The following is a 26012-nucleotide window of genomic DNA, read 5'->3' on the forward strand; positions in this document are numbered from 1 at the left end:
TTCAGTTTTAGCTTTCTATTTCAAAATATCAGATGCTGGTAGTAAAAGTAATTTGAGAATTGTGAGTACTTGACCACCGAGATTGCAATTTCCAGCCTGTTTGCTAATGTGTGCAGTGGGTTATATTTTTAATCCCCCGCTGGGCCCCTGAGGGACACCCCTCCAACCCCACAGTGGAGCTCCATTAAAACCTCCAGAGGAACATTGTGGTCTAAATTCATGTTTAATGGTTCAAACTGCTGTGAAAAGTCCAGAGTTCAGATATCAGAGTGTTAGTATAGAGTACTGTATAATGAGTGTTAGTGTCTTTACATGAACACAGTCACTGGGTGATAATTACAATATTGTTTGTTTATGTGAGGCTGTGCTCAGACAACAGGACTTCTATTATGCTCTCAACAAGAAAAAAAAAAGTTCCTCTGAAATTTCCCCGAGGATGTATCCACATGTGACAGTCAGGAAAGCACAGGTAAACTAAAAATGAAGAATGAAGGCTTCAGTTTCAGGGCTCTTGTATTGTGTATGCTGTATGCTGGCTCATGTAACACTGCCATGGAACACTTGAGCCATTTCCTGCTCTGACAAGTTGGAAAGTCTGCCTTGAAAAAGAGATTTTAATTACTTTATTGTGTTTAATATGGATTTAAATTCTGGTTTCTTCCTTACAGCAGCCTCAGTTAGACATTTTTCAGAGTTAATTTGTAAAAGTAAAGACCAGCTCGCTGCTGTTTGGGATACAAGTGAATTACACCCAATAAAATGTTCAATTCCTCAGACTGATCCACAACACACACAAAGGGAAGGGTTAACAAAACAAGTGAGTCACATCTCCATGTTGGCTGAGATTATCCTGGCTACCCTCACTACATCTTCTGTCAGTATAACACATGTGGTGTGTGCTACATGTGTCTGGAGTGCTGCACTTAGTTTACTTTTTAGTGTGAAGGAGATCATTATTGTAATAAATAATGTGATCAAATAATTGCTTGCTCCTTAAACAAACACTACAGGTGTGTCCAAAATCTCTCCCTACTTATTATACACAGTATCTGCAGGTCTTCTAAAGTCTTAAAAAAAAGTTGTTTAAATTTCTTTAATGTATGTTCACGTACATCGCTGTGGCTTCACTTTGTGGTCTTTTTTTTTAAGCAAATTGTGTTTTTTTTTGTCTCTTTCTTAAAGGTCAGTTTGCATTCTTTGGCAAAGTTAAGCCTGTCTTTGGAGTCCAATTGAGCTGCGTCACTTTTAAACTGGTAATATTAACAGACATTTTGCTCTGACCCAGGGGCCCCCGGAGCTCTTGACTGTGTCCTGATCATGTTCATGGATCAATGATATTGTCATATTAAGTTGGAAAGTACTGACAAAACTGTGACATCAATGTTGGTAAATTCATGTATTCGATACATATTTGTGGGCATTAATGTTTGTTTTCTGTCCTTCTCTGACCGGCATGGCACAATGAAAAAGATATAAAATAGTGTCCTATTAAAAGATCTAACGATCTTAAATGAAATTTGAACACTGCAGAGACACTCTACAGAGGGCACGACATTTAGGTACTATTCATCATTTTGTTGAATTATCTTATTGAAATTGAATGACTATGTAATGCCCTGAAATTTTCACAATGGAACAAAAAAGATGGTGTCCAAAGCTTGTTCATTACTTTCTACTAACAATCTCACAATTCAGTGCTTTTTATTAAAGATTATGAAAAAATGAAATATTGACAAATGTAGGAAATCTCCATTTCTTTGTTAAGTGTAGGGAGTTGTGAGTAAGTGAATAGGGAGGTGATTTCAGACACAGAGAATATCAGTGCTTGCTAACAGTACTCGCTCCACTTAGTAAATGTAAAAAATACTGGAGTTTTCTTGCTTCTTCACGACAACAAGAAAAGGCACAAACTGATCTTCCATAAGACGGTCTCATTCCTTTTCTGTTTAACATTTTACGCAGAAAACAAGTTGATGGTCAAAGCTCTGATGCGAGTGATACAAACTATAAAGTTTAACAGTGAACAAAACAGGAAGCAACTGACTGAATTCATCTGTTGTGCAGGTGGAATGGAAGTGAATGGGAGAGAGTGAATAAAGCCAAACCCTTTTCACTCTTCCTTCTACATCCTGTTTCACTGAGTAATACATGACAATCCAGCAGCGTGTGTCAGTGAGGGGTTCACATGTGCTCCTTCACTTTAGCTCGGGACAAATCACAACACTGCAGCCCACCTCACCTCAAACATGGTGGAGAAATTAGATCTGTTGCTTTAAATAGAATTCAATCAGTTCATTTCTCACTTATTCCTCTTTGCTTGTTGTGTCTTCAAATGTTGCAACACTAACTGGAATTTTAAATAAAATGTTAAAAATCATTAAAAAGTTTTCGTTATTAACTCACTACTGTATTTGCACATCAGATTTCATGTCACGTGTTTCCTGCTTTATAAATGTGTAGATTTCTTTAATTTAAACACAAGTCACCTTCACACTCCTCTCATGTCATTTTGTTGTTTGATGACAGATGATGTGACATGAGGCACTGGATCCGTGGATCCCCGTGTACACACCTGTGTCATGCAGACACTTTGTGTCTCCTTAAAGTTATTTTATGTCTTTTTGTGATCACCGAGTTTTTTTTTTTTTGTCATTTTGAGTCTCTATAATTTCTTTGTGCCTCATTGTGGTCGTTGTCACTTTATGATTTTGTTTCTTGTGTGCCTTTGTTATAGTTTTGTATCTCTTTGCAATTGATTGATTGAGTTCTTAATTTTTTTTAATTAATAGTCACTCCATCCTGAGGCTGACATGCAGGGAACCTGAGATCTTTGGCCCATGAGTCATCCACAGCTGGACCGAACAAGACTGGAGAAGTCAGTAAACTCTCTCCTGCTGTTGTTGCTGCTGTTACGGTTGCAGTTGTTGCTGTTACGGTTGCAGTTGTTGCTGTTGGTGTTGATGCTGCTGCTGCTGCTGCTGCTGTTGCTGCTGCTGCTGCTGTTGTTGTTGTTGATGCAGTTGTCGCTGCTCTTACCGCTGTCTGAACAAAGCGTCTTCCTTCATTTTCTACTCAGTTCAGGTCACGATTCAGATCAATCATAGTCAGTATGTCCAAGTCAAAATGTTTTTTTTATCATTTCAATGTCCTCCATCACATTGCCATGGTAACAGAGCCAAAATCCACCATTATTACAAATGAGAAACACAGAGAAAAGCTATGGAGCCAACATGGCCGCCACTGAAAATAAATTTGTTCCAAAAAGTGTCATGTACATACTGTATGGCTGTGCGTAGATTTAGTACTACAGCGTTAAAGCTCCACCCCCTTTCTTGTCTTAACCGAGTGCTTTAGGTGTATACACACACACAAACACACACACACACACAAACTGACAAAACACACACACACTAAACGCACACTAAATAATGTTTGTGCAAAGAAAGTAAATGACAAAAATCTGACTCCAAACTGTCTGATAGATGAAGATGAACTACATTCAGCTACAACAGCCTGTGATAGTGCAATATCCACGCACGCACGCACGCACGCACACACACACACACACACACACACACACACACACACACACACACACACACACACACACACACACACACACACACACACACACACACACACACACACACACACACACACACACACACACACACACACACACACACACACAGTCAGATCTCAGTGGCGACTCCGGCGTGTAGCTGCTCGGCCTTTCCCCTGCAGGATCTGATCCCATCTCTGGACAGAAGGACAGAAGGAAAGTGAGACTTACATGTCCCGTCACTCCATAAGATGAAATCACTGTCAGCTGCTGTTATTTATCATGGTCCTGCAATTTAATGTCAGTGGTGAATAGATCAGCTGTACATTAGAGTTTGTAATGGTGCTTTGCTTCAGAGTCCTCGATGTGGGAACATTGTCAATGTCAAGTCTCCAGAGGGAAAATCAACAACACACATGCCCAAAGCCTTTGGCAAAGAAAGCAGATTACAGTAACTTGATGCTAACTGTTGTTGTCATTTGCTACAGTTGGCAGGAATCAGTATCTGTTTTAAAAAGAAAGCAAAGGTCTGAAAGTAGTTAACAGCAGCTGGGTTTGGCTTGAACGCTATTGTCAGAGCAGAATTTGATACGCACCTTGACCTTTCGGCCCATTTTGTCCTTCCATTTCTGAGCAATGGAGCTGTCAATCAGGAGCAACCTGCAACCACAAACACACAACTCATTTTTCTTGCAGGGTTTTCCACAGTGCTTTATGGCTGACCTCCACTAACATCAGTATACAGCTGTAAAAAATATAATACCTGGCTCTGACTCAGTGTAGCAGACGAATTAGCAGTAATTAATAACAGTAGCACAACAATGTTTTTCCCTGCTGGTTGATCTGCTTGCTGGAAAGACTTCCGTTTCATGATCTTCTCTACATGGTGAGGAAAGGATGAGACCATGAAACTGTAGAACTGACCAATGCAATGGGAAGTTTTGGTGACTGTACTCTATATAAGCACGTGTATTGGTGTCACTAACTTTGAGTAGGTTATAGAAACCTCTCCATGTTATGCTGATCAGCATAATATTAATATAATTTGGACATCCATAACAAGTGTTTTATTTTTTTCTCTGAGTCCGGCTGTTAGTAGCAGTTTTTCAACAACATCATGAGTAAACGCTGGAACGAACGCTTGCGTAAACGCAAAGATAACGCTGCCAAAGTATGTAGGTACAGGTCAAAGTTTGATAACCACCAATTGTGCGCATGCTTCACCCAAAACAACCTGCAGCGAGTTCCAGTTGGTCTTGTATTTAACCAACTTGATGACAACAATGATCGTAGCCTTTAAATCTTTTTTGGAAAAGTGCTATATCAATAATAAAATCATCATTACCTGGATGTCTCCTCGTTCTCGTAGCCCATAATGAGGTACTCGTCTCCAAGAGCCAGAGGAGGACACAGACAAGAGGACGAGTAGTAGAGCGTCTGTGTCTCCTTGGGAATGTTGACCAGAGAAGACTTGAGCACCTCCTTCACCTCCACCACCGCCGTGGGCTCCAGACCGCGATTCCTCACCTCCCTCACCCTCGCCCTGATAACTGAAGACGAGACTTGTCAGCATACATGGACACTTTGGATATTAGATTTGAACCATTCCTTGTGTTTATATCTGCACGCAGAGCCCTATAACCTGCAAATGCTTTTTATTTATTTCTTAATTAAGTTTAAATCGTTATTTAGCTTCTGCTGACCTCTGAGTCACTGCCTACATTGTGGATCTTTTAGCAATTTATGCAGGTATGGTGCTCAGTGTTGGCTGTTCCATCATTGGAAGAAACAAAGCAGAGCTTTGTGGGTGGGACCACAGGTCTTTACACATCAGGGGCTGGACGAAAAAACAACACCAAAGCTATTTTGTACTAGCAGCGATGGGAATTTGCGACAGTTTTTAAACAAAAAGTTAAAATAGATTTGTAACATCTCATTCTATAAAAAAAAAAAAAAAAAAAAAAAAAATGATGGATTCAAACTGGCAAGAATATATTTTTTTAAATCAGCACAGCCATCAGTCACTAGAATTGCGATGGATTGAAATGTGATTGGTTGATGCTTTTATTCGCGGTGCGAAAGGTAAGAAGAATCGACCTCCTTCCAAAGACGTGAAGGTACTCTCGACAAAAACAACGACACGAAAAAAATAGACCTTTGAATCAATCAAATAATTAAAAAAAAAAAAAACGCCCCCAGTGTGTGAATTCCTTTAAAATAGAAACATTTCTACTGATAGATTTAGTGCAAATGAATCCCACACACCTTCATCCCGAGCTACAAAATTAACACAATGTCAGACTGAAAAAGAAAATGACACAAAAAGTCCAGTCTAGAGGCTGCAAGTTACTCTTTTTATCTGTCACTTTCAAAATATTTCAAGAATTGATTCTTGCTATGCGTAAAGAACTTGCTTTCCATGCTTTCAGTACATCCCAGGTATATCAATGTATCTCGCTGTATTTCTGTCTTACCCACTGAAACCTAGACAAACTTCACCTGGTCCAGAACGCTGCAGCAACACTACTCCTTAAATCCAATCACAGAATCCATACAACACAGATTTTAGCATCCCACACTGGTTACCTCTATGTTTTAGAATTGATTTTATTATATTAATGATTACACTTGGGGCTGGTTCTTGATTATATCTCTGGCATGCTCCGACATCCTCGGGCAGAGGTCTGTTAGTAACTCCAGGTCAAAGGTCAAAACCAGAGGAGGCCAAGCATTTGAAGTCAAGTTTGATATCTGTTTTTGAAAGATGCTATAAAATTATTAGTATATACTTTGCCAAGCGTCTGTGTTTTCACAATGCAATCTGTTTTTTCTTCTATGACTTAATGAAGCTTAACATTTTGTGAAGCTGTGAGCAACACTATCAATCTGTAAATATATGGAGCTTCACTGGGTGGCAAACAAATCAATAAAAAGAACACCCTACCCACCCATTTCTTTTTGTAGCGTAATAATGTACCTTAAAAGCAACGTATGAATGTCCATTAAATCAACAGACAGGTTTGGTGGAGCACTATTTGTCTGTTTTTTCTGTCTGGTTAGTAACCCTGAAGACAGTTTGTCCGGCTGCTGTCCTTGGTGCTGAACACAGAAGTGGAGATAAGGACAGTTACGATGTAAAGGCCCTGTGACACATGTATAAGTCATTTATGTAACTTTTAACATCCAACTTTGCACCATTAACTAAAAACCTGCTGGAGATTCAAAATGGAGGAAAGCTTTGGGAGTTTATTTCCAATGTTTCTCACCAATTTTATGTAAACGTTGTCTGCCGGAGTATAAACAGCTCCTCGACAGAGGAGTAGTAGTGTAGTAGACAGTCATCAGACAGCAGTCAGTGGTACAAATCATAATTAAGAATATACCTTTTGCATCTTGTTGTCCTGTTAGTAACCTGAATGGGATTGACGAGTGATAGCCCAGTTGGCTAGCATGCTAATGGTTAGCTTTTAGCAGGTTATATGCTGCTTTCAAAATGGCGTTGTGCTTTACCCAAGCGGCAACCAGCAGTGACGTCACCCATTGGTTTATGAACGGCCGTTATGAAGCCTTGAGTTTGGATATTGGCTGTAGCTATCTAGCGAGTTCGGAGCCAGAATGCAGGCGGCGGATCTGATTCGATCCAATTGGAAACCCGACAACGCTGCATCCCGCCCACCGATAAGGGAAAGCTGACTGCATCACCGGCCTGTCAATCAAACAGACCCCCCCACCAAAAAAACAACAAGAAAAAAAACATGGCTTTTTGAGGATTATTTTTTAGACAACTGGTAAGAAAGAGGGACTTTAGCTAGTAAACACTAAGAACTTGTGGACATTTTTTTATTGAATTTTAATTTCATTATAATTTCATTGACTGGAAGTCTAAAGAGGCTTTTTGGAGCCAACCTCTATCGGCACTTGGTGATATTGCAGCTTTTAGCACTTCCACATCGGCCTCATTTTTCAGACCCTGAAGCTACATCCAATTTTATATCCAGTCTCTGTGTTTACCATGTTCACAAGAAGAGTCCATATGAACACCGCAGACTGCTGAATTTTCTGGAAGCTCTAAGTGACGTATTTGTTAACATTTATGGAAATGGTGGAGGCCCTGAAAGTTTATTTTTCATTGGCTGTCAAGTTAATTGTAACTTCAGTTGGAGGAAAATATTTCAACGGCTTCATCTTTTCTCTCTGCCACTGTGTCTTTGCATTTCCTGCATTACCTGCCCGCTAGCTTGCTAAATTGTTATGGTGTGTTCATAAGCAACTGGGAAGTGGGAAAGTTCCGACCGCCGAGTGGGAGAAATTCCCTGAACGCCTGTTGAACTGGGAATTTCCCGCTCGGAAAGTCTGAGGTTTTTGAGAGCCTAGAAAAGTAGGTCTGACGTCACTGGACACAGCAACGTTTGCGGTGAAAGGAAGAGATACACTTGCTCAATGTAAAAATAAGTCATATTATGGTGAATTAAGGTCATACTAATTAGAGCAGGGTGTGGTGCCGGTACACGATACTAATTACTATATCAACAGACAACTACAGCTGGTGACCCAATTATTGGGTTGGGTTGGTATCCCAAATTACTCTGTTGCCATTAGTCTGCTGGCTGTTTTATACATTAGTTTATAAACACGAGTAGAAAATGTACTGCACAAATAATAATGACTCTCTGTGATGGTCTACTTAGGTGATGACGACGCTGTTTGTCATGTTGCCTTTTTGTTGTTGTGACGTGAACGCTCTGAACTAGGAAGTCGGAGGTTATCAAGTCAGAACTTTCCCACTTCCCAGCTGACTGAACGCACCATTAGCCGATGGCCTCTAGATGCCGTCGCTGTTGCTCTTCCCTATCAACAGTGTCGTCATGACTTAACACCGAGCATACGGCTTCCTATGTCGTAACCACGAGCTCCGACTTCAATTTGAAAGCAGCAACAGTCACAGTCGGGTCAGACAGAAAATGTAGAGAAAGAGAGCAGTAAAGGTCCGGTTCGGGAATCGACCACTCGGTTATCAGGTCGCCCCTGCTTGGACACTTCTGTGGTGTTCATGAGCTCTTGATTCATCAGTACCTGAAATTTCTGGTGTATATTTTGGGTCATGCCACCTACTGTTGCGCTCTACCATTTTGCCATTAGCAATCCACATGGGATGACAGCTGACACACATAGGGCCAATAAAATGGCAATTTTTCATAACTAAGACTTCGTTGAACTCAGTGGACTTCCTGATCACAAACCCATTGTGTTTTATACATTTATTTGAGTTGTTATACTTTTGTATTTGTGAGTTGTACTCTTTAAAACTGGACTTAATAATTGAGCTTTTTCTGTCATTCTGCCTCAATTTGAAAAACAAAAAAAATCTACCATCCTCAACTACCAGTAACACAAGTTACCTTCCAAACCTGGTAAACACTTATCAAAACAAATGGAAAAGTGACTGTTTTTGTCAGACAATACTCCCTTAATAGATGCACAAGCTTCAGTAGTAACACGCCAATAAATTCACCTAATGCAGAGAACAAAGACACTGCTGCAAGTTTAAGAGAACAGAGGAGGTGGAAGCCGCAGAGACTGAGAAGAAACCAGCACAGTGAGAAAGTTAAATCAGCAGCAGTGTTAATTACCAGTTAGAGCGCCAGCAGAAACATTTATGAAGACCACCTTGTGCACTCCGACATGCTTTGATGCTTTACTAAACTCCTCTGTTTCAATCATATCTGAATATTTCAAAAGTGAGTTCGTGTTTAATGATTACTGGAAAAAAAAAAAAAAAATCAAAAATCTTTCCCAAACGGATCCTTCAGCCAAAAGCATTAGTGAAGTCCACGTGGAAATCTCTGCAGGATTTGCCAACTCATGCCTGTGTGCTGTAATCATCTGGAAAAGCCTTTCTGGTCTCAGGCTTTTTTGTCTCCAATTTAATCTAGTTAAGCTAACAGCCTCGGCACAGAAAACCTTTCCTTTGACATGAAGGGGGAAAAACTGGTCCAAGAAAAAGAATCTACTAAAGAGCTCACTGGAACTAAAACGATTTTTAGCCACCTACAGTACAGTTAAGACAGTCTTGTTAAAAAAAGAATAAAGGTTTCTTTCTTTCTTTACTAGCATCTCTATTAGTGCCAGCAAAAGCAAGGACTATTTATACAAAGTGTTGGTTTAGACAAGCACCAACAAACCAGGTGAAACTGGCCAACTGATGCAAGCTGCATAACGAATGCCACACTTTCTTTTTTTAAATCAGATATACAATATATGGATTGTTTCTGTGAACAACAACTAATACCATAAAAGAATGAGAACAACCCGACACAGCTGAAATCTTCTCAGAGCTGCAGACTGACTGTTGATTCTCAGTGGGATCACAAAGAAAGGAAACCCTTTAACATTACTGGGAAGGATTTGATGCTTAAATGAACAATATATAATATACTGATAACTATGGTTTAAATGTGGTTTAATGAATATATCAGCTTGTACTTCTATATACAACAGCGTCAGAGTAAAATAAAATGATCTTCTGTCTCATATTTGTAAAAACTGAAATAAGTCCCAGATGACTCACCGTAGTTGTAGTTGTTCTTCAGGTAGGTTTTCAAACCCATTTTGACGGTCTTACACCTGCAGCGATCTACCGAAGAACAAAGTGGGAGAAGCTCTCGTCATCATTTTGAAAAGGAAAACTGACACAAAGAGAAACTGTTCAGGCTCTGTCCTCAAACGTCCACATTTCCACAATTTACTGAGCCATGTTCAAGTGAGCCGGGAAAGGTTCTCACGATTGCAACTTGAGAAAGTTTAAGTCACTTAATACAGTAGTGTCGGGGTTCAAACTGCTTCCTTTGTCAGCGGGGGGGCTAAAAAGTGTCAAATAAAGCGTTCTATTATAGGATTTCCAGTGTTTCCCCTTCGATTGGGTTCCTCTGCCCCTCCTGAACGAAACACATGTCTGGGTCAAAACATAGCATATGGCTGGACCCTGTGTGAAACTGGAGGGCTTTTCATTTTTGGCATTCAGTCGACTTTCTTTTACCTGATTTAAGAGCACACATTTCTTTTCAGCTCAGTGTGAGTCTCTGCTGTGTTTTGCAGGTGCGTTGCAGGTCGTGCTTGTTACTGTCCTCTGATCTCTGTGTGTTTCATGAAGGGCGGAGCTCAACTCTGCTTGTCCCCCCTCTGGTGCGGAGCAGACAGGTGAAGGGAGCGAGGGGAGATTGTCCACTCGTCAATCAATCGTGTTGACAATGTAATTATTTTGGACACGTTAATGAATGAATAAATAAACATAAAAAAATACTCAAATGGATCACCGAATATCTTTATACCCGCCCAAGTAAGGGAGTGTGAGAAACACTGCATATTGTTTTAACCTTCAGCGAGCTACTCAGAACCGGGTAACTAGCTACTGGTAGCTTGCGAGCAACAGGTTGGAGACTCCTGGTGTAAGGCAAGATGTGCAACCACAACCTGCCGTTTCAAGGCTTATTATACAAACTTACCAAGATATAACAGCCCTGGTCGTGAGCTTTACAGGTGTTGGTAGTTGGTTTTGTTACATTTGGACAGATTCAGGCTCTCTGTTTCCCTGTTTCCAGTCATTGTGCTAAAATAAGCCCACCAGCTCCAGGCCCTAGCTCTAGAGATACCAGACAGATTTGAAAATGGTATGAAGCTTCTCCAGTTTTCAGCAACACAGTGAATAAGTGTATTTCTGAAGGAGAAAACTTCGGTTCTCTGGATGCCACACCCTCCCCTGGAGGAGGAGCCCGGACAGGACAGAGGTGGACACAGGCAGACAGACAGGTTACCTCCATTTGGTCCTCTGCAGTGGAGGTTGTTGGAGTCCATGGGGAAGTCTGGACTGGATTCTGTCAGGGAACCAAACCCAGCACGTTAGTGAGGAATACAAGGTTCCCAGTAACAAGTTCCACTGACTGAGTAGTTGCTCTCCTTTGTGGAACCTCTGAGGTCGTATACAAGTCGCAGACACACAACGTCTGTGACGATGTGCCCTAATGTCTCAAATGAATTCTCCTCCCTTTACTTTTAGTTCATAAAATCAACCAGCTAACCACAGAGGCTAGCTTCTAGGAAACTGATCACAGTTTAGGGAGGATGAGAGGTCAAAGGTCAGCCTCACCTGGGTTACATCTGGCTGGGTCCTGATAGTATGGATCTACAGAGACACAGAGAGACAGCAATCAGTGTCCGAACAGAAAGAAAACATTTCCCCCCAGTTCCTTGATTATACACAAAAGTTGAGCAAACATTCAGAGACTGTGCAGCATGTGAACGGAGCGCAGAACTGGGATTGATCACCATGGTAACCTGTGCAGCAGGGCTAATCTGCTCAGCAGACGGTTAACTTCGGAGGATCGGATGTAAACTGACCAATCAGATCACTGCTAACACAGACACCATTCCTACAGGGTCCTGATATGTCCACACATCGATGTGCTTCTTATAAACAAGTGAGGAGTTTATCACAATAAATAATGACAGTTAAAGCTACATTTTAATTGCAGACAGATTTTTTTTTTTAAAATTTCCAGACAGGATTTCTAACTCTGATTTTGCCTTTCCATTATTTTATCACTGGAGCTCAGTAAAGTTAGATGGCCACAAAAGAGCTCCGTGGTACAGGCCCTTTGTACCTGTTTGTATACAGGTGTGTAAAAATAACTTTGCATTGGGGTTATTACTGTGACAGAAAAGGTTTGCTTTTGTGAGGAATGAATAGTGAAACACTGATTAAACTGTGGCTGCTTTAGATTTCTGTTTCAACTGTGGATAAACTTTTGAGCAGCAACATTCAGACTGGAGTCCCACAGAAAATCACTGGAATGACTTCAATGATACACCCTTACTGAACCTCAGCAAATCAACAAGTCACACCGAGGGAAAATCCCAAAGCCCCGCTGAGCTGAGGGGAGCCGGGGCAGCTCAGAGATACGTGGGTGTATCGTTATGGAGGTTCAGGGGATTGAGATGAGTTTTTTTTTTCAGGACTCGCTGGTCCTGGGCCTGTTTAAAGAAGCAGAGGACAGTGAGGGTTTTATTGAATGTAAAATGAGTGGGCCGCCTGTATCAAGGAGCTCTTTGAGAAAGTCAGTGGGAGTGAAGTCGGAGGGGAAATGACTCACGCTATCTGTTCAAAGGGAGCAGAAACAAACTGCTGAGAGCAGAAACATGACAGAAAACCCTGATAGGGCTCAGCTAAGCAGGGAACACTGTCCATGTTTTTCAGTAAATATCCTCATTCAGAGGGAGCCTCCATATTCAGATTCTGACAGTATATGTCACAGTTTATATCACTAAAGAGGTCGCTGGTATCATATAAACATGACTATCTTAGAGGTTTTGTTCCTCTTTCAATTCCTAATAAAAAAATTACATACTTCAGGAAAATACACAATAAAACTAAATTGTTCAAACTTCAACTGAACATTCAGAAAGTACTATTTGTGTTTAAATGTAATGATGGGTGACCGCTTCTGCTTGGATAATCTTTAACGTGACACATTTCATTTTTGCATGTTTACAGAAACTAGTTCAAATCTCCAAACAGTGATGCAAAAGAATTACCCTGTTTTTTTTTAGTTTGGGCATTACTGTGATCTGAGTTCAACACTAAGAGACGTTAATCTATCTTTGAGGTTAAATAAGTATGTAGATCACAGAATCTGCAGCAAAAAGCCATTGCAAAACGGAACAGCTTGACAATAGAGACCTTATCAGTAAACACCGATGCAGATTGTCCATTTAGATCTTACCAAATATAACTACAGACACAGCATGTCTGATGATTTGGATGTTGAGGCAGTGTGCATGGAGCTGCAGTACGACGTACTCTCTGTACTCAAACAGTTTGGAGGCTGGTTTGTCTTTTTTAGCCGTTACAAATCAAAAGAAGCGTAAGTGAACTGCTAACCAGCTTCCTACCTACAGTAACAACTGAGCGTTACTTCCACAGCCGAGAGGCACGTCATTAACTAATTACATCAGCTTCTGGGGTCACTGCTTATTGAAAGGAAACCTTAATTCAACCTTAAGTTTCAGGATGTATTTAGAGGGACTTTTAGAGGGCTTAAACTGATTACAATATGTGTTCATTCGGGTACAATCACCTGAAACCAAGAATGAGCCCTCACATATCTACATAAGGAGCAGGTCCTCTTTCATGGAACCCACCATGTTCCTACAGTAGCCCAGAATGGACAAACAACAGAGACGAGCATATTTGTATTTCCTGGGTTCTGTTACCCAGTTCTAACCTAACCCTCATCCACGGCAGCCCATGTTCCCAACTTCCACTTATGTGCTGTGTAGACCTGGGTACCATTGGACCTGGTCATGTTCTTATTATGTGCCATATAAATCTGGGGAGCCAGATTTTAAACCGTGGGAACATAGAAATGACCTGTCAGTAAAGATATTTGCCTATTTTCTTTGGTCATTATCGTTGTCAGCTTTTTCGTGACAATAATCACATACAATTTCCACTACTGAAAAAACAGGTCTTACAAAGCAGTCATGTTTTTGACAAATGAAACCTCACATAATTCTCTCCACATTCATTCACATGGAACCAATTCTGAAGGCAATCTTCCCATCATCAGCTGCTTTGAGACAAAAATAGCAGGCTTATAATAATAACAATTTATTAAAATCGTGAACATACCTGGTCCTTCAGCCTTGACGATGGCCTCAGGAGAGATGCAGACTCCGCGGTCGTACAAGGGCAGCTCGCTGCAGGCCAGGCTGTCGGGCCAACTGTGGTTGTAGCGCTTCATCACCGGCTCGCAGCCGGACTTCGCCCGCTCGCACACCGCCTTACACGGCTTGATGGGCTCATGCTGGAAGTCGATGGTGCAGATGGGAGCGTACATGGCACACAGGAAGAAGAGCAAATCCGGACTGCAGCCTGTACCTGAAGCGGCAGGAAAACACAGACGGGCTGTTACCAGGAAAACCAGAGACAAGACCTTAGGTAATATAAACTGTAATGATACCTGAGCTACTCTATCGTCCAGAGTTTTCCTTTTTAAAGTGTTTTTGGATGTACTTGGAGACGATGCATGAGTTTTTCCTGTGTTGACTGACTGAGATTGAACGTTGGTCGGAAAATCCTTTTCAGCAACTCGATGAGCTACAAACTGGAGTTTGTCATAGATTTGTGGTTGAGGAGCTTCTGCAGCTGTTTCAGCTCCATCACCTGGTTGTGTTGAAATCCCATTAATTTAACCCATTGACAATGTTACAGGACTCATTCAATTATTTTAAATTCAGTGATATGCACTGGTAATGGCAGGTGCAAGTTAGAACAACTATGGTACTTTGTTTCATTCTCAAATTTAACAAATACATGATTTTAACTTACTGACACTGGTGTGCACCTCTGACTGACTCTTCATAAATATAGCTGTTTGGCAAAGATGATGGACAAAACATTTCCCATAAACTAAGCTGAAATCATTGAAATGTGTGTACAGAACATAAACATACATGAGTGAACATCAACTGGGAGGTTTTTAAAAAAAGCAACACTACGGACAACAAACATTGAAGAAAACCATTTCTGGAAACAGAAATCCTCTAATTTCCCACGGTTAGCGTTGGCATAAACACACATATTGGTAATCAACTGTTTGATTAAAGCCAGTTATTATTATCAGCATTTGGAGGCTGTTAAATGTATACTCCACTTGATAAGCAGCAGTTAAGATAAAGTTACTATTTCTGGTATGCAATGCTTGCCAACATAAACACCGGTTCCTAGACGGTGGATATGTTTCTGTTTTTATTGCACCTTCAGAGGGAATGAAACTTCCTCTCTGTCATTGACCGTTACCTGACAGCTTTTACTTTTGCAGTAACTTCAGCCTGCATGAGGACTAATAATTTAAGAAATAAAATGTTGAATACCAATGAAGACACAGATTTGATTGGTCAGTACAAAATGTCCCTCCAAATTGTAGCAGAGTAGAAGTATGAAGTGGTGTTAAGAGAAAGTACATTAAACTTAAATTCTTGTTAACGTAGATACATGTAAGCACAGGGAGGCTTCACAACTCTCAGACTTGGTGTTGAAATCTTTAAAAGGAGGATTATTCAGGCTCAGCTCAATTATTTTGAACTCGAGTTCAGTTCGACTCACTTTTCGTACAGCAATGACAGGACGGTGCGTTCAGGGACAGTGTGTTCAGGGACCTCTGGCTGACCGTACACTGGACTTTTAGTAATATGCCAGTACGTTTCACACAGGGCGAGACCAGAAGGAGTTCACCGCTGGTAGAGGACAGAGCAGCGTTTTTTATTGCACTGAGGTTTGGCTGCAGAGCTTCACAATGAAGTCACAGAAATATTTTGAACTTGTGACCTGAAACTGCTTCCTGGTTTTTGGCCTGCAGGTCTTTCATTAGGACATTTTTCTGGTTAGAGCTCAGTGCCTTTCCACTTTCTCTCTCCATTCCTCCAACCTCAGCTGAGCTCGAAGTTCAGCCAATCCCAACATGTATTTATTGAAGACAGGCGAGTATGAATTATGAAACATTGTGGTGGTTAATGAGGTGGCCCACATACCTTTAAATTTGATTCTGCTTTACATCGAAAGATATAACAAAATCTGACTCCACCACAAATATCAGAAACCCCAGAGAGCGCAGAACAACGATCACCGTGACTGCAAACTTTAACATCCCTGAAAAAAAGTTTGCTAACCAGTGAACTCATCACACAAAAGTGAAAACTGCAGCAGCAGAAAACATCTTCATGAATGTGTTATTTGTTCAGTTGTTCACAGGAGTAAAAGAAATCCCCAAAAACAGGAAGTGTGCAATATAGATGATTTTTCTCTGAGAGAAATGTCGATATAAAGAAAGTGTAAATGAATAAATGTTGTTACAGAGTCAAATATAATCAGTTTACAGGCTGAGGTGGTGTGTGTGTGTGTGTGTGTGTGTGTGTGTGTGTGTGTGTGTGTGTGTGTGTGTGTGTGTGTGTGTGTGTGTGTGTGTGTGTGTGTGTGCAGAACGTGCATGTTTGCAGGGCAGAGTTATTGGCTCAGATAATATACACAGATTGTGATATTTGATATCAGCACGTATGTTGACAGAGAAGCAGTATGTTCCAATACCAGTCTGCAGGCAGGAGAACAGGGTTGCAAGTAACACAGATAGTTGTTAGATAACCCAGTGAAATCCTTCCCTGGTTGCAGCCAGAGTTGGAGCAGTGATTCTGTCACCGGTGGCTTCATAAATCAGTTTATCACAAAACATTATTGTACATACTGTACAGCAGTATGATCAGAATCTGGAAACAAAGTAGGACTCATTTCAGAATTAGTTTACCCTCTTTCCTACTTCACATGACAGAGTCATTCTCACCATCCCAGCTTGATTATGAATTCTTACAATGAATAAACTTGAGTATGAACGTTAGCTTTGCTTCGTCTGCACTTTTGAGGAGTAATGCTGTGAGGTTTCTGCAACACTATGAGGGCACCGAGTCACCTTCTTTTCAAAATGCTTCCCTCTGTCCTCTAGACATGTCTTCTCCAGAATGCGGACAGAAAGATGTTGCAGTTGGAGGCTTCATTAAATGCACCTCCTCCCCACCCCACGGACACGTGCTTGGAAGAAAGCCCTACATGTTTCCTCTATATCAATAGGCACCGTCTCGTCCAGCTTCAGGTGACCAATAGACACCACCACACAGAATCAAAGCTTCACAACATGTTTCCAGACATATACAAAATCTCCTCCATAGCTCAGCTGTCTTTCCCAGTAAATAAAAATTCTGGCAAAACACACTAATGTTCTCAATACTAACAGTGAACCTGATCCTGTATTCATTTTACTCTGAACCTCTGACTCCATATTTATAATTAAACAGCTTCCAAGATGATGAATGATGAACGATGAACAGAGAGACAGAACTAAATAAGATTTGTCTGCCCCTCGTCAAAAACAAACCTAAGCGGACAGTCCTCGTGTAGCTGACTCTTCACCCTTTTTAAAAAAAAAATTATTATTAATATACACTATATACTGAGCAGAAAGGAAGGGAGAGAGAGTTTTGGGGTTTCCTTTTGTTGTCTTGCTTTGTTAGTCTTAAGTAAAAATGTAGACTGTGTTCTCATGTCTTGCATCTTGAAATCCTTCTTAAATAAAGCAATAACAAAAGCATGCTGATCTCAGCATTTACCTGCAAGCACCTGTAGGTGCAGCTGGCATGGCTGTAAACCCTTCTCCTTGTTTTATAGCACACCATCACCTCCCAAAAGAAAAGAAAAACGTGTTGCCAGTCCAAAGTTCTGTATAAGATTTACAGCTAAAGTCAATTTTATTTTCATTCCTTCACCGCACAGATGTGTCGAGTGACACTGTGATTACTGCAGGACAGGTTTCTACATTTAACACAGAACAGCAGACAGTCGTGCTTATTAACAATAAATACAGACCATAGACTACAACATTTGTATGAAACACTCCTCTGTACACAATAACTATTACAATACTGATCACAGGACAGTGAAGATGAGACTTTAAGGAAGTCGACCAGCTGTAGTGATTTCTGTTGAGCGAACAGCCCTCATCAGCATTAAAAGGTGGTGATTAAAGTGTGAGGTGAAGCTGTTCACAGACAGTGAATCCATCAGGCAGATGAGTTCAGCAGATACAAACTGTTCATGACTCCGGAAAACCTGGCCTGGATGCTCCATTGCCTCCTTCCAGACGGAAGGAGTGCAAATGGTCCGTGTAAAGAGTGGAAGGATCCTTTCTGATGCTGAGGGCCTTCTGGTCCAGATGTTCTGGATGGTGAGAAAACTTGACCGAGTGCTGTGCTGGGGAAGTCTTTACTATCCGCTGCGGTGCTTTAACATCAGAAGGGAACCGTTTGTGGATCAGACAGCGATGCTGCAGGTCAGACTGCACTCTATGACACCTCTGTAGAAGCAGTTGAGAATGGATGTGTGCTCCTCATTCTGATTCAGGAAGTAGAGGTGCTGCTGCGGCTTCTTCACCATGAAGGAGATGTTCAGGGACCAGGAGAGTTTTGATGAGGTGCACCCCTGGGCAACTAGAAGCTTAGTACCATCTCTCCTGCTGAACCTCTGATGTACAGACAAGTGTGCAGTGCCTGTGTCCTCCTGCAGTACACAAACATCTCCTGCTGTTCTTACAGCCAGAACTAGCGCTGCTTAACTTCCTCTCTGTAGCACCACAATAGTTGTATAATCAGTGAACACCATTATGCAACCGTTGAGATGTTTGGTGACAGTCGTGGGTGAGGAGGACGTCCAGAAGAGTACTCAGTCAACTGAGGTTCTTCAAGTCGAGCAGCCATTTTTGTTTTTCTTATGAAGTTCAGGATTATTGTACACACCAAAATGGCAGCCTCCATTCCCACCAAAGGAGGGTGGAGAGTATCAGAGGTACACAGAGGGGTATCAGGGTGAAGCCACCACACTGCACTAAGGTTGAGGTCCGTTCTTTTGCTCTTGTGTTGTAAATACAAAGGCAAGATGTAGCCTTCGAACAGGCCGGCAGGTCTGGCACCATATGAGACGGAAAAACAGTAACACTGGTTCGGCATGCCAATCAAAGGTCCACGGTGTAAAGCAGGAAGTCCAAGTCGGACCTTGTGCACCTCAATGTCACGTTTTTGACCTGGCTGGTCCCCACCAGCTTCAAGAGACTCGTGTTATGTATCGCCAGGTGAGAGACCCTCAGCAATCCAGAGACGAAGATTTGGAGATTTGCAAATTATGTAAAGCTATATTTAATGAAAAATAGACCAAAGACAAGACATGAACTATTGAAACTGAGAATTTTTTTGTTCTATGAAAAATATATGCTCATTTTGAATTTGATGGCAGCAACACATTTAAAAAAAAGTTGGGATAGGGGCAACAAAAGGCTGGAAAAGTTGTTTAATGCAAACAAAAAACACCTGGTGGAACATCTCAACTAATTAGGTTGACTGGCAACAGGTCAGAAACATTACTGGGTTTAAAAAGAGCATTCAGTGAGGCAGAGTCTCAGCAGTGAAGAAGGGGAAAGGTTCAACACTCTGTGAAAGACTGGGAAAATAGTGCAAAAATCTAAGAATAATGTTCCTCAATGTAAAATTGCAAAGAATTTGTGTATTTCATCGTCTACAGTTCATAATATCATTAAAAGATTCAGAGAATCTGGAAAAATCTCTGAACACAAGGGACAAGGCTGGAAACCAATATTGGATGACGGTGCTCTTCAGGCTCTCAGGCAGCACTGCATTAAAAACTGAAATAATTCTGTAGAAGACAAAATACTGAATGGGATCAGAAACACTTCTGAAAAACACTGTCTATAAACACAGCTCATCGCTGCATCCACAAATGCAGGTTAAAACTCCACCATGGAAAGAAGAAACCAGATAGAAACATGATTCAGGAACACTGACACCTTCTCTGGGCCCAAGCTCATTTAAAATGGACTGAGGTGAAGTTGAAAACTGTCCTGTGATCGGAAGAATCAAAATATGAGATTCTTTTTGGAAATCATGGACACTGCATCCTCCAGGTTAAAGAAGAGAGGGACCATCCAGTTTGTTATCTGCGCTCAGTTCAAAAGCCAGCATCTGTGATGGTACAGGGACGCATTTGTGCACATGGCATGGGTAGCTTGTACATCTGTGAAGGAACCATTAATGCTGAACGGTATACACAGGTTTTGGAGCAACATATGCTGCCATCCAGACAATATCGTAATATAGTAGAAGAGTCTGGGTGCTAAACTGACCTCCCTGCAGTCCAGGCATGTCACCCATTGAAAACATTTGGAGCATAATGAAAGGAAAAATATGACAAAGCAGACCCTGAACTGTTGAGCAGGTGAAATCCTGTATCAGGCAAGAACGTGACCACATTTCACTTTCAAAACTCCAGTCACTGCAGTTACCAAACATTTACAGACTGTTGTTAAAAGAAGAGGTGATGCAACACAGTGGTAAACATGACCTTGCCCCAACTTTTCTGAGACGTGTTGCTGCCATCAAATTCAAAATTAGCATATATTTTTCATTAAATAATACAATTTCTCCATTTCAACACTTGATCTGTTGTCTTTGTTCCATTTTCAACTTAATATGGGTTTACATGATTTGTAAACCATCACACTTGATTTGTATTTACATTTTACACATGGCGTCCCAAACTTTTTTGAAAACAAGGTTTTACAGCTAACCATTAATCACACAATTTCAACTGAAAGTTTATATAGTAAAAGTTCTCATTTCATGAGTGCCTGAGTGACTGGAATATTTGATTTCTTGCAGAAGCCATCCAGAACTGTGATACGTGACAATCTTTGGTTGGGCTGCAAACCAGAAACCAACAGTGGGCTGTAACTCTGACCAACTCTTGCTCCTGCTGCACTGGAGCCAGTTTTTTCCTTAGTTGAAAATGTTTTTATCAGAATAATGCTTTCCACAAAATTTTTTCCATAATCTCAAAGTGAACTGATGGTTTAAAGAGTTGGGACCAGATCCAGCTGTGCTCCAGCAGCAAACTGTTTGAATGTTTGATTCCTCCGGGCAGATTTTAAACAGGAGAAGAAGAAGTAATCACAGCAGCTGCTCTGATCTGGAAGCTGCTGGAAGTGACTCGGCACTGGGAAAAGATATATGTTATAAATAAACACTGAGCCAAGCAATGGATCATCACTAAAATAAGAACGACTTTATTTCCAAACAGTGCATCACTGTTTCAACTGGACAACTGTGTCAACAGAAAGATTCATCAGGCAGGCAGGGTTCAGTCTTAGTGAGTGAAAGATGGAGCAAATATTTGAAAGGTGGGACTCACAGGGGTCGGTGCAGCAGTGCTTTTCCTTCGTACAAGTTGTTTTACTGTTTGAAAATATTCATAAGCATCATTTCCACAATCCACGGGGGGTTACTTGTTCCATCGAAGCTAAAGACAAATTGTGTTTTCGGATTAGTCTGAACTGACTGTTTCATATTTAGAGTGCTGTTTCACTTTTGTCCGTTCTTCCTTACTTATTCTCCCTCTCCTTTTTTAAATCTCCTCCCTTCCTTTTGATCCTAAAAATTGCATCTGATGTGAAACACTAATGGTTATATTCATTAAGGATCCATGTGTTGCTTAAATGTTTAATAATTGCTTGGTCTATGAAATGTCAGAAAAAAGTGGCAAATGCATCAGAATTTTTTAAAAGCTCAAGGTGACATTTGAAAATTCCATGATGATCAAAATAATTGATTGATTAATTTCTGTTCATTAACTAATGCTTCAACTCTCTATTGAGGTTCATATTTTTGAACTATGTTTTAAATAATATAACAATCAAACTAGTTAATTATTAGTTTTATTACTAATCTGCAGGTGATTTTTTTTGTGTGTGTTAACTGATTACTAGTTTGGTGTCTATATAATCTGAAACAGTTTCCCAGAGCCATAATTGACCAAGTTAAACTGCTTTTGAGTTTCAAACCTAAACATTCAGTTTATTTTCACAGGAAACAAGGCAAACTTGCAAATGTTTATGTTTGCCAATTTTATGCATAAAGAAAATCACTTTAACTATTTATCCCTTAATCAAATTTGTTGATGACTAACTAGAATCAGTGATTCATGAACTTCTCTGAGCTCTAAAAATAATCTTTACCTGATTATTTGAGCCACTTTGGAGTCTTTTTAAACTATGAAATTGGCCAAACCTTTTAATATATATATATATATATTAATTTTCAATAAGCTATCATTAAAATAAGTCTGTAAACACTAAACTAAACTAACTTGCCAACTAAAAAAACGTTAAGGGCTGCGTATGACTGGATACAGACACTTGTAAACTTGTGAACTTCATGCTGCACGTTGTGAATGGAGGAGATATGGAAATCACAACAAAAACATATTGGCTATGAACTATATCACAGAAACTGCACAAATAACTTTAATTTGAGTTTTATGATTGGCCACGTGTAACAGCCGGTCAGTCAGTTTGTCAGTTAATTAGGCAACAAGTTCATTAAATAATTAATGAAGAAGTTTGTTAATGACTGACTATATGAACTCACCCAGCAGCCCTTCAAACTGCTCGATGGCCAGCACCGCGTTGTCCTGCGTGCTGTGGTGGAGGTGGTTCGGCATCTTGGTCATGTTCCACGGCATGGACCGGCACAGCGGGATCCGCACCGGCTCGCAGGACGCCGCCCGGACCGCAGTCGGCCACAGCGCGCAGGACGCGGCCAGCAGAGCCACGCAGAGTCCCGGGGAGAGCATGTCGGTCGGTTCACAGAGAGGGGGGGCACACTGAAGCCGCGGCAGCGCAGTCGGTGCTCCGGTGAAGGCTCGGTCCTTCACAGTGAATTAAATCCAAATTAGGACGTGATTTTCGTGCTGTTTGGTGCTTTTCTGCTGCTGCTGTCCGGTCCGCAGACAGCTCGAGGGAGGAGCTGCTTTCTTATTCAGACGTCCACCTCCTCCTCTTCCTCTATCCCTCCTTCTCTGAAACTCCCTCCTCTACTTCCCCTCACCTCTCCTCCTCCTCCTCTCTTATCCTTCATACTAAAAGATAGATTCCTTTTAGATGAAAAGTCAACACAAGTAAAGCTGCTAAAATCTCAGATGTGTGTGCCATTACACTTCATTAAATCAGTGGTTTGTGCTCACAGTATTTACTTCAGTAAAAGTATGCAACATATAAAAATACTCCACTGCAGTAAAAACTGAAATTATAAGTATAAAGCAATTTATGTATCAAAAGTAAAAGTAATTGTACCGTAAAAAGTCTCCTGTGTCTCCAATGAGTTTATTTAAGTTGTTCCCAACCAATGGCCTACGATTGCAGAAACCTGTTGTGACTAAAATGTGTCTGGTCCCACACTGCAATCAGTGTAGGCCTGAGGGCCGTGAGACAAAAACAAGCTGCTGTGCCACTCTGAACTTTGTCATACTTTACACAAGTGGTGAAGAAACAGTGCTCAGTGATAATCTGATCAAACAAAAATTAATTCAGGAATGCTTCCTTGTATGCACAATATCAGTTGCAAGAAGGAAGGCCATACAACTATATCTTGCTTTTGATGCAACTCACATCAAGTGTGTTACGGAGCGTTGGGTCATCCGATGTGTGTCAGCGGACTCCCGTGAGACACACTGAACATTTCATACAGACAGATGAAGTGGGACAGCTGCATGTGTTGACTGGGCAGTGAAGGTGATAAACCTGCTGCTTCTCTAATGAGCTGACCTGTTTCATCACAGGCGGACGTGTGTGCAGGTGGACAGAGGGAATGGCGTCATTTGCTTTGTCGGAAGTCTGATAAATAAGTGAACTGAAGTCACTTATTTTTTAAATCCAATAGATCCAGACTAAAATGTATCAGATGGAAGCACATGTGTCATAATGTCTTTTATTTTGGGACAACATGAAAGAGAGAATGCGTGTGATCCCAGGAGGGTTTAAATTAGTTATGAGTGTGTTTATGTTTCAATTTAGAGTTATATGAGACAAAGTGTACATTAATTGATGTTGAGCATACAGTGCACTGATGATCAAGGACATGCCGTAAACGCACCCTGAGTAAAAGGCAAAGAACAAATATTCTGTGTTTGGCACCAACCGTCTCTTGATGCTGAAAGCTTGTTGAGGTTGTTGTAAACTTTGTGTTGCAGCGGCAGCAACACCACATTGTGTACACAGTGCATCTCACTCTTCTATTTTTTTTTTTAATAAACATTGCCAACCAAGCATGTCCAAATTTATTATTTTTTTTAGCTCCACTTCCTGTCTCAAATGTCTCCCGGCTGTCTCCCATCATTTTATGGATTACCATGAGTTGTTGGCTGCAGCACTTTTAGCAGGTAGCTCCAGAGACAGTTTTCCCTACTTGTCTGTCTTCCAATGGTAATATCTTTGACTGCATGTCTACTGTCACGCCACATTTCTCAATTTGTGTTGCCCACTAACTAAGAATAGCGATTTGATCCCGGGGTCTTCAATGCCGAAGTGTCTTTGGGCAAGACACTGAAATCCCAAGTAGTTTCCAAGGACAGTCGGGCACCTTGCATGGCAACTCTGCTGTCATTTGTTGTGTGAATATGTGTGCGAATGGGAGACAAACTGTAAAGCACTTGGAGACCGCAAAAGTGATAAAGCTCTTCATTAGTTCAGACCATTTACCATCAGCTTCCCAATTTATGCAAAGAAAATATGTGTTTAATGAGGGGATGCTGGCGTTGAATGTAGGAGGTCAGGTGAATATGTGCAGAGGAGGTCCACTGGTGATTACCACAACAGAGGTCATGGAGATTATTATAAATGTTGGAACAATATGTCCAGGAAGACCATCAACCAACAACTTAAATTGTTTGATCTGAGATGTCAAGTCTGGCTGATGTGGAAGACACTCTAACGAGAAGATGCCTGGAAGGAGACAGAGTCCAGGGTGATGGTCTGTTTGGAGAGTTGGATGCCAAGTTTTTGAGAGCATTTTGGTCAGAGTAGAAAGTCTGAGAAATGGTGGTGAGGATGGAGGCGTGACAATAAGGAGTTGTTGAGAAGGTGAAGAACATAAAGGTGTGGTGATGAGGATCCAACAAAAGTCTTCTGAAAGGGAATCAAAGTCCTCCGGCCGTGTTCAGACTGCAGGCCTAAATCTGTTTTTTTGTCATATCCAAATTATATCAGAATTTATTTTTAAAAGTCTGCAAAAAGACACGTGATTTTTTGCAAATCAGATCAAATTGCAAATCAGATTTCTACAGATGCGTCTCAGGAAGCTCTGGTGGCTCAGATCGGACTTCTTGCGTCACTCGCAACACAGTGATGACGTCATTTTGAAAGTGACAGAGTGAGCAAAATCAATGTTATGCAAGAACAAAAAGTCTATGATGCCAAACTAAATTGTCTGCTTGCACTTTGCTTCCACATCACCAGTATAGCTACATGTACGTTGTTACCACAGCAACCCATGCGGATAGGTTGTGAAGTCTGGAAACACCAAATCCAATCCACTCTCTTGCAAATATTTTGGGCGTCACGGTGGTGCAGTGGTTAGCATTGTCGCCTCACAGCAAAAAGGTTCTGGGTTCGAATCCGGTCCTGGGCCTTTCTGTGTGAGTTTGCATGTTCTCCCTGTGCTTGCGTGGGTTCTCTCCGGGTTCTCCGACTTCCTCCCATCATCCAAAAACATGCACCTCAGGTCAGGTTACCTGGCGCCGCGCTAGTGGCAGCCTGCTGCAGCAGTAGCGAAGAAATTTCCCCTCGGGGATTAATAAAGTGATATATATATTAAAAAAATAAAATAAATAACAGGGTGGACAGTCTGTCCTGAAGATCTGATTTGCATAAAGAGCGGGGAAGTAAGATGACGAATGGTCAGTCAGTACACACGAGGAGATGCATTCTAATGCCAATTGTGAACTGAAGTACAGATT

At 41.1% G+C, this 26012-nt stretch overlaps 1 protein-coding gene across 1 annotated transcript; it reads right to left on the reverse strand.

Annotated features, from left to right (window-relative positions):
• Nucleotides 1–210: 210 nt before the first annotated feature.
• Nucleotides 211–23026, reverse strand: frzb (frizzled related protein). Its single transcript, XM_069712061.1, has 8 exons — nucleotides 22649–23026; nucleotides 14247–14495; nucleotides 11706–11741; nucleotides 11374–11433; nucleotides 10131–10196; nucleotides 4908–5112; nucleotides 4159–4222; nucleotides 211–3759 (listed from the first exon to the last, which is right to left on the reverse strand). The coding sequence occupies exons 1-8, from the start codon at nucleotides 22851–22853 to the stop codon at nucleotides 3700–3702; spliced, it is 945 nt and encodes a 314-aa protein (XP_069568162.1). The 5' UTR covers nucleotides 22854–23026; the 3' UTR covers nucleotides 211–3699.
• Nucleotides 23027–26012: the final 2986 nt, after the last annotated feature.

Source organism: Brachyistius frenatus, unplaced genomic scaffold, assembly GCF_029030835.1.
Source record: "Brachyistius frenatus isolate BFR_SWC_R1_liver_20210118 unplaced genomic scaffold, ASM2903083v1 Contig_106, whole genome shotgun sequence".
Classification (NCBI taxonomy): Eukaryota; Metazoa; Chordata; class Actinopteri; family Embiotocidae; genus Brachyistius; species Brachyistius frenatus.

Excerpts from the sequence above, each read along its gene's own strand:
- frzb (XM_069712061.1), bottom strand. The coding sequence starts at position 22,853 with ATGCTCTCCCCGGGACTCTGCGTGGCTCTGCTGGCCGCGTCCTGCGCG. Across the intron at positions 11,434-11,705 it reads CCCAGCCAGATGTAACCCAG|AATCCAGTCCAGACTTCCCC; the intron begins GTGAGGCTGACC and ends GTTCCCTGACAG. Across the intron at positions 4,223-4,907 it reads GAGAACGAGGAGACATCCAG|GTTGCTCCTGATTGACAGCT; the intron begins GTAATGATGATT and ends TTGTGGTTGCAG.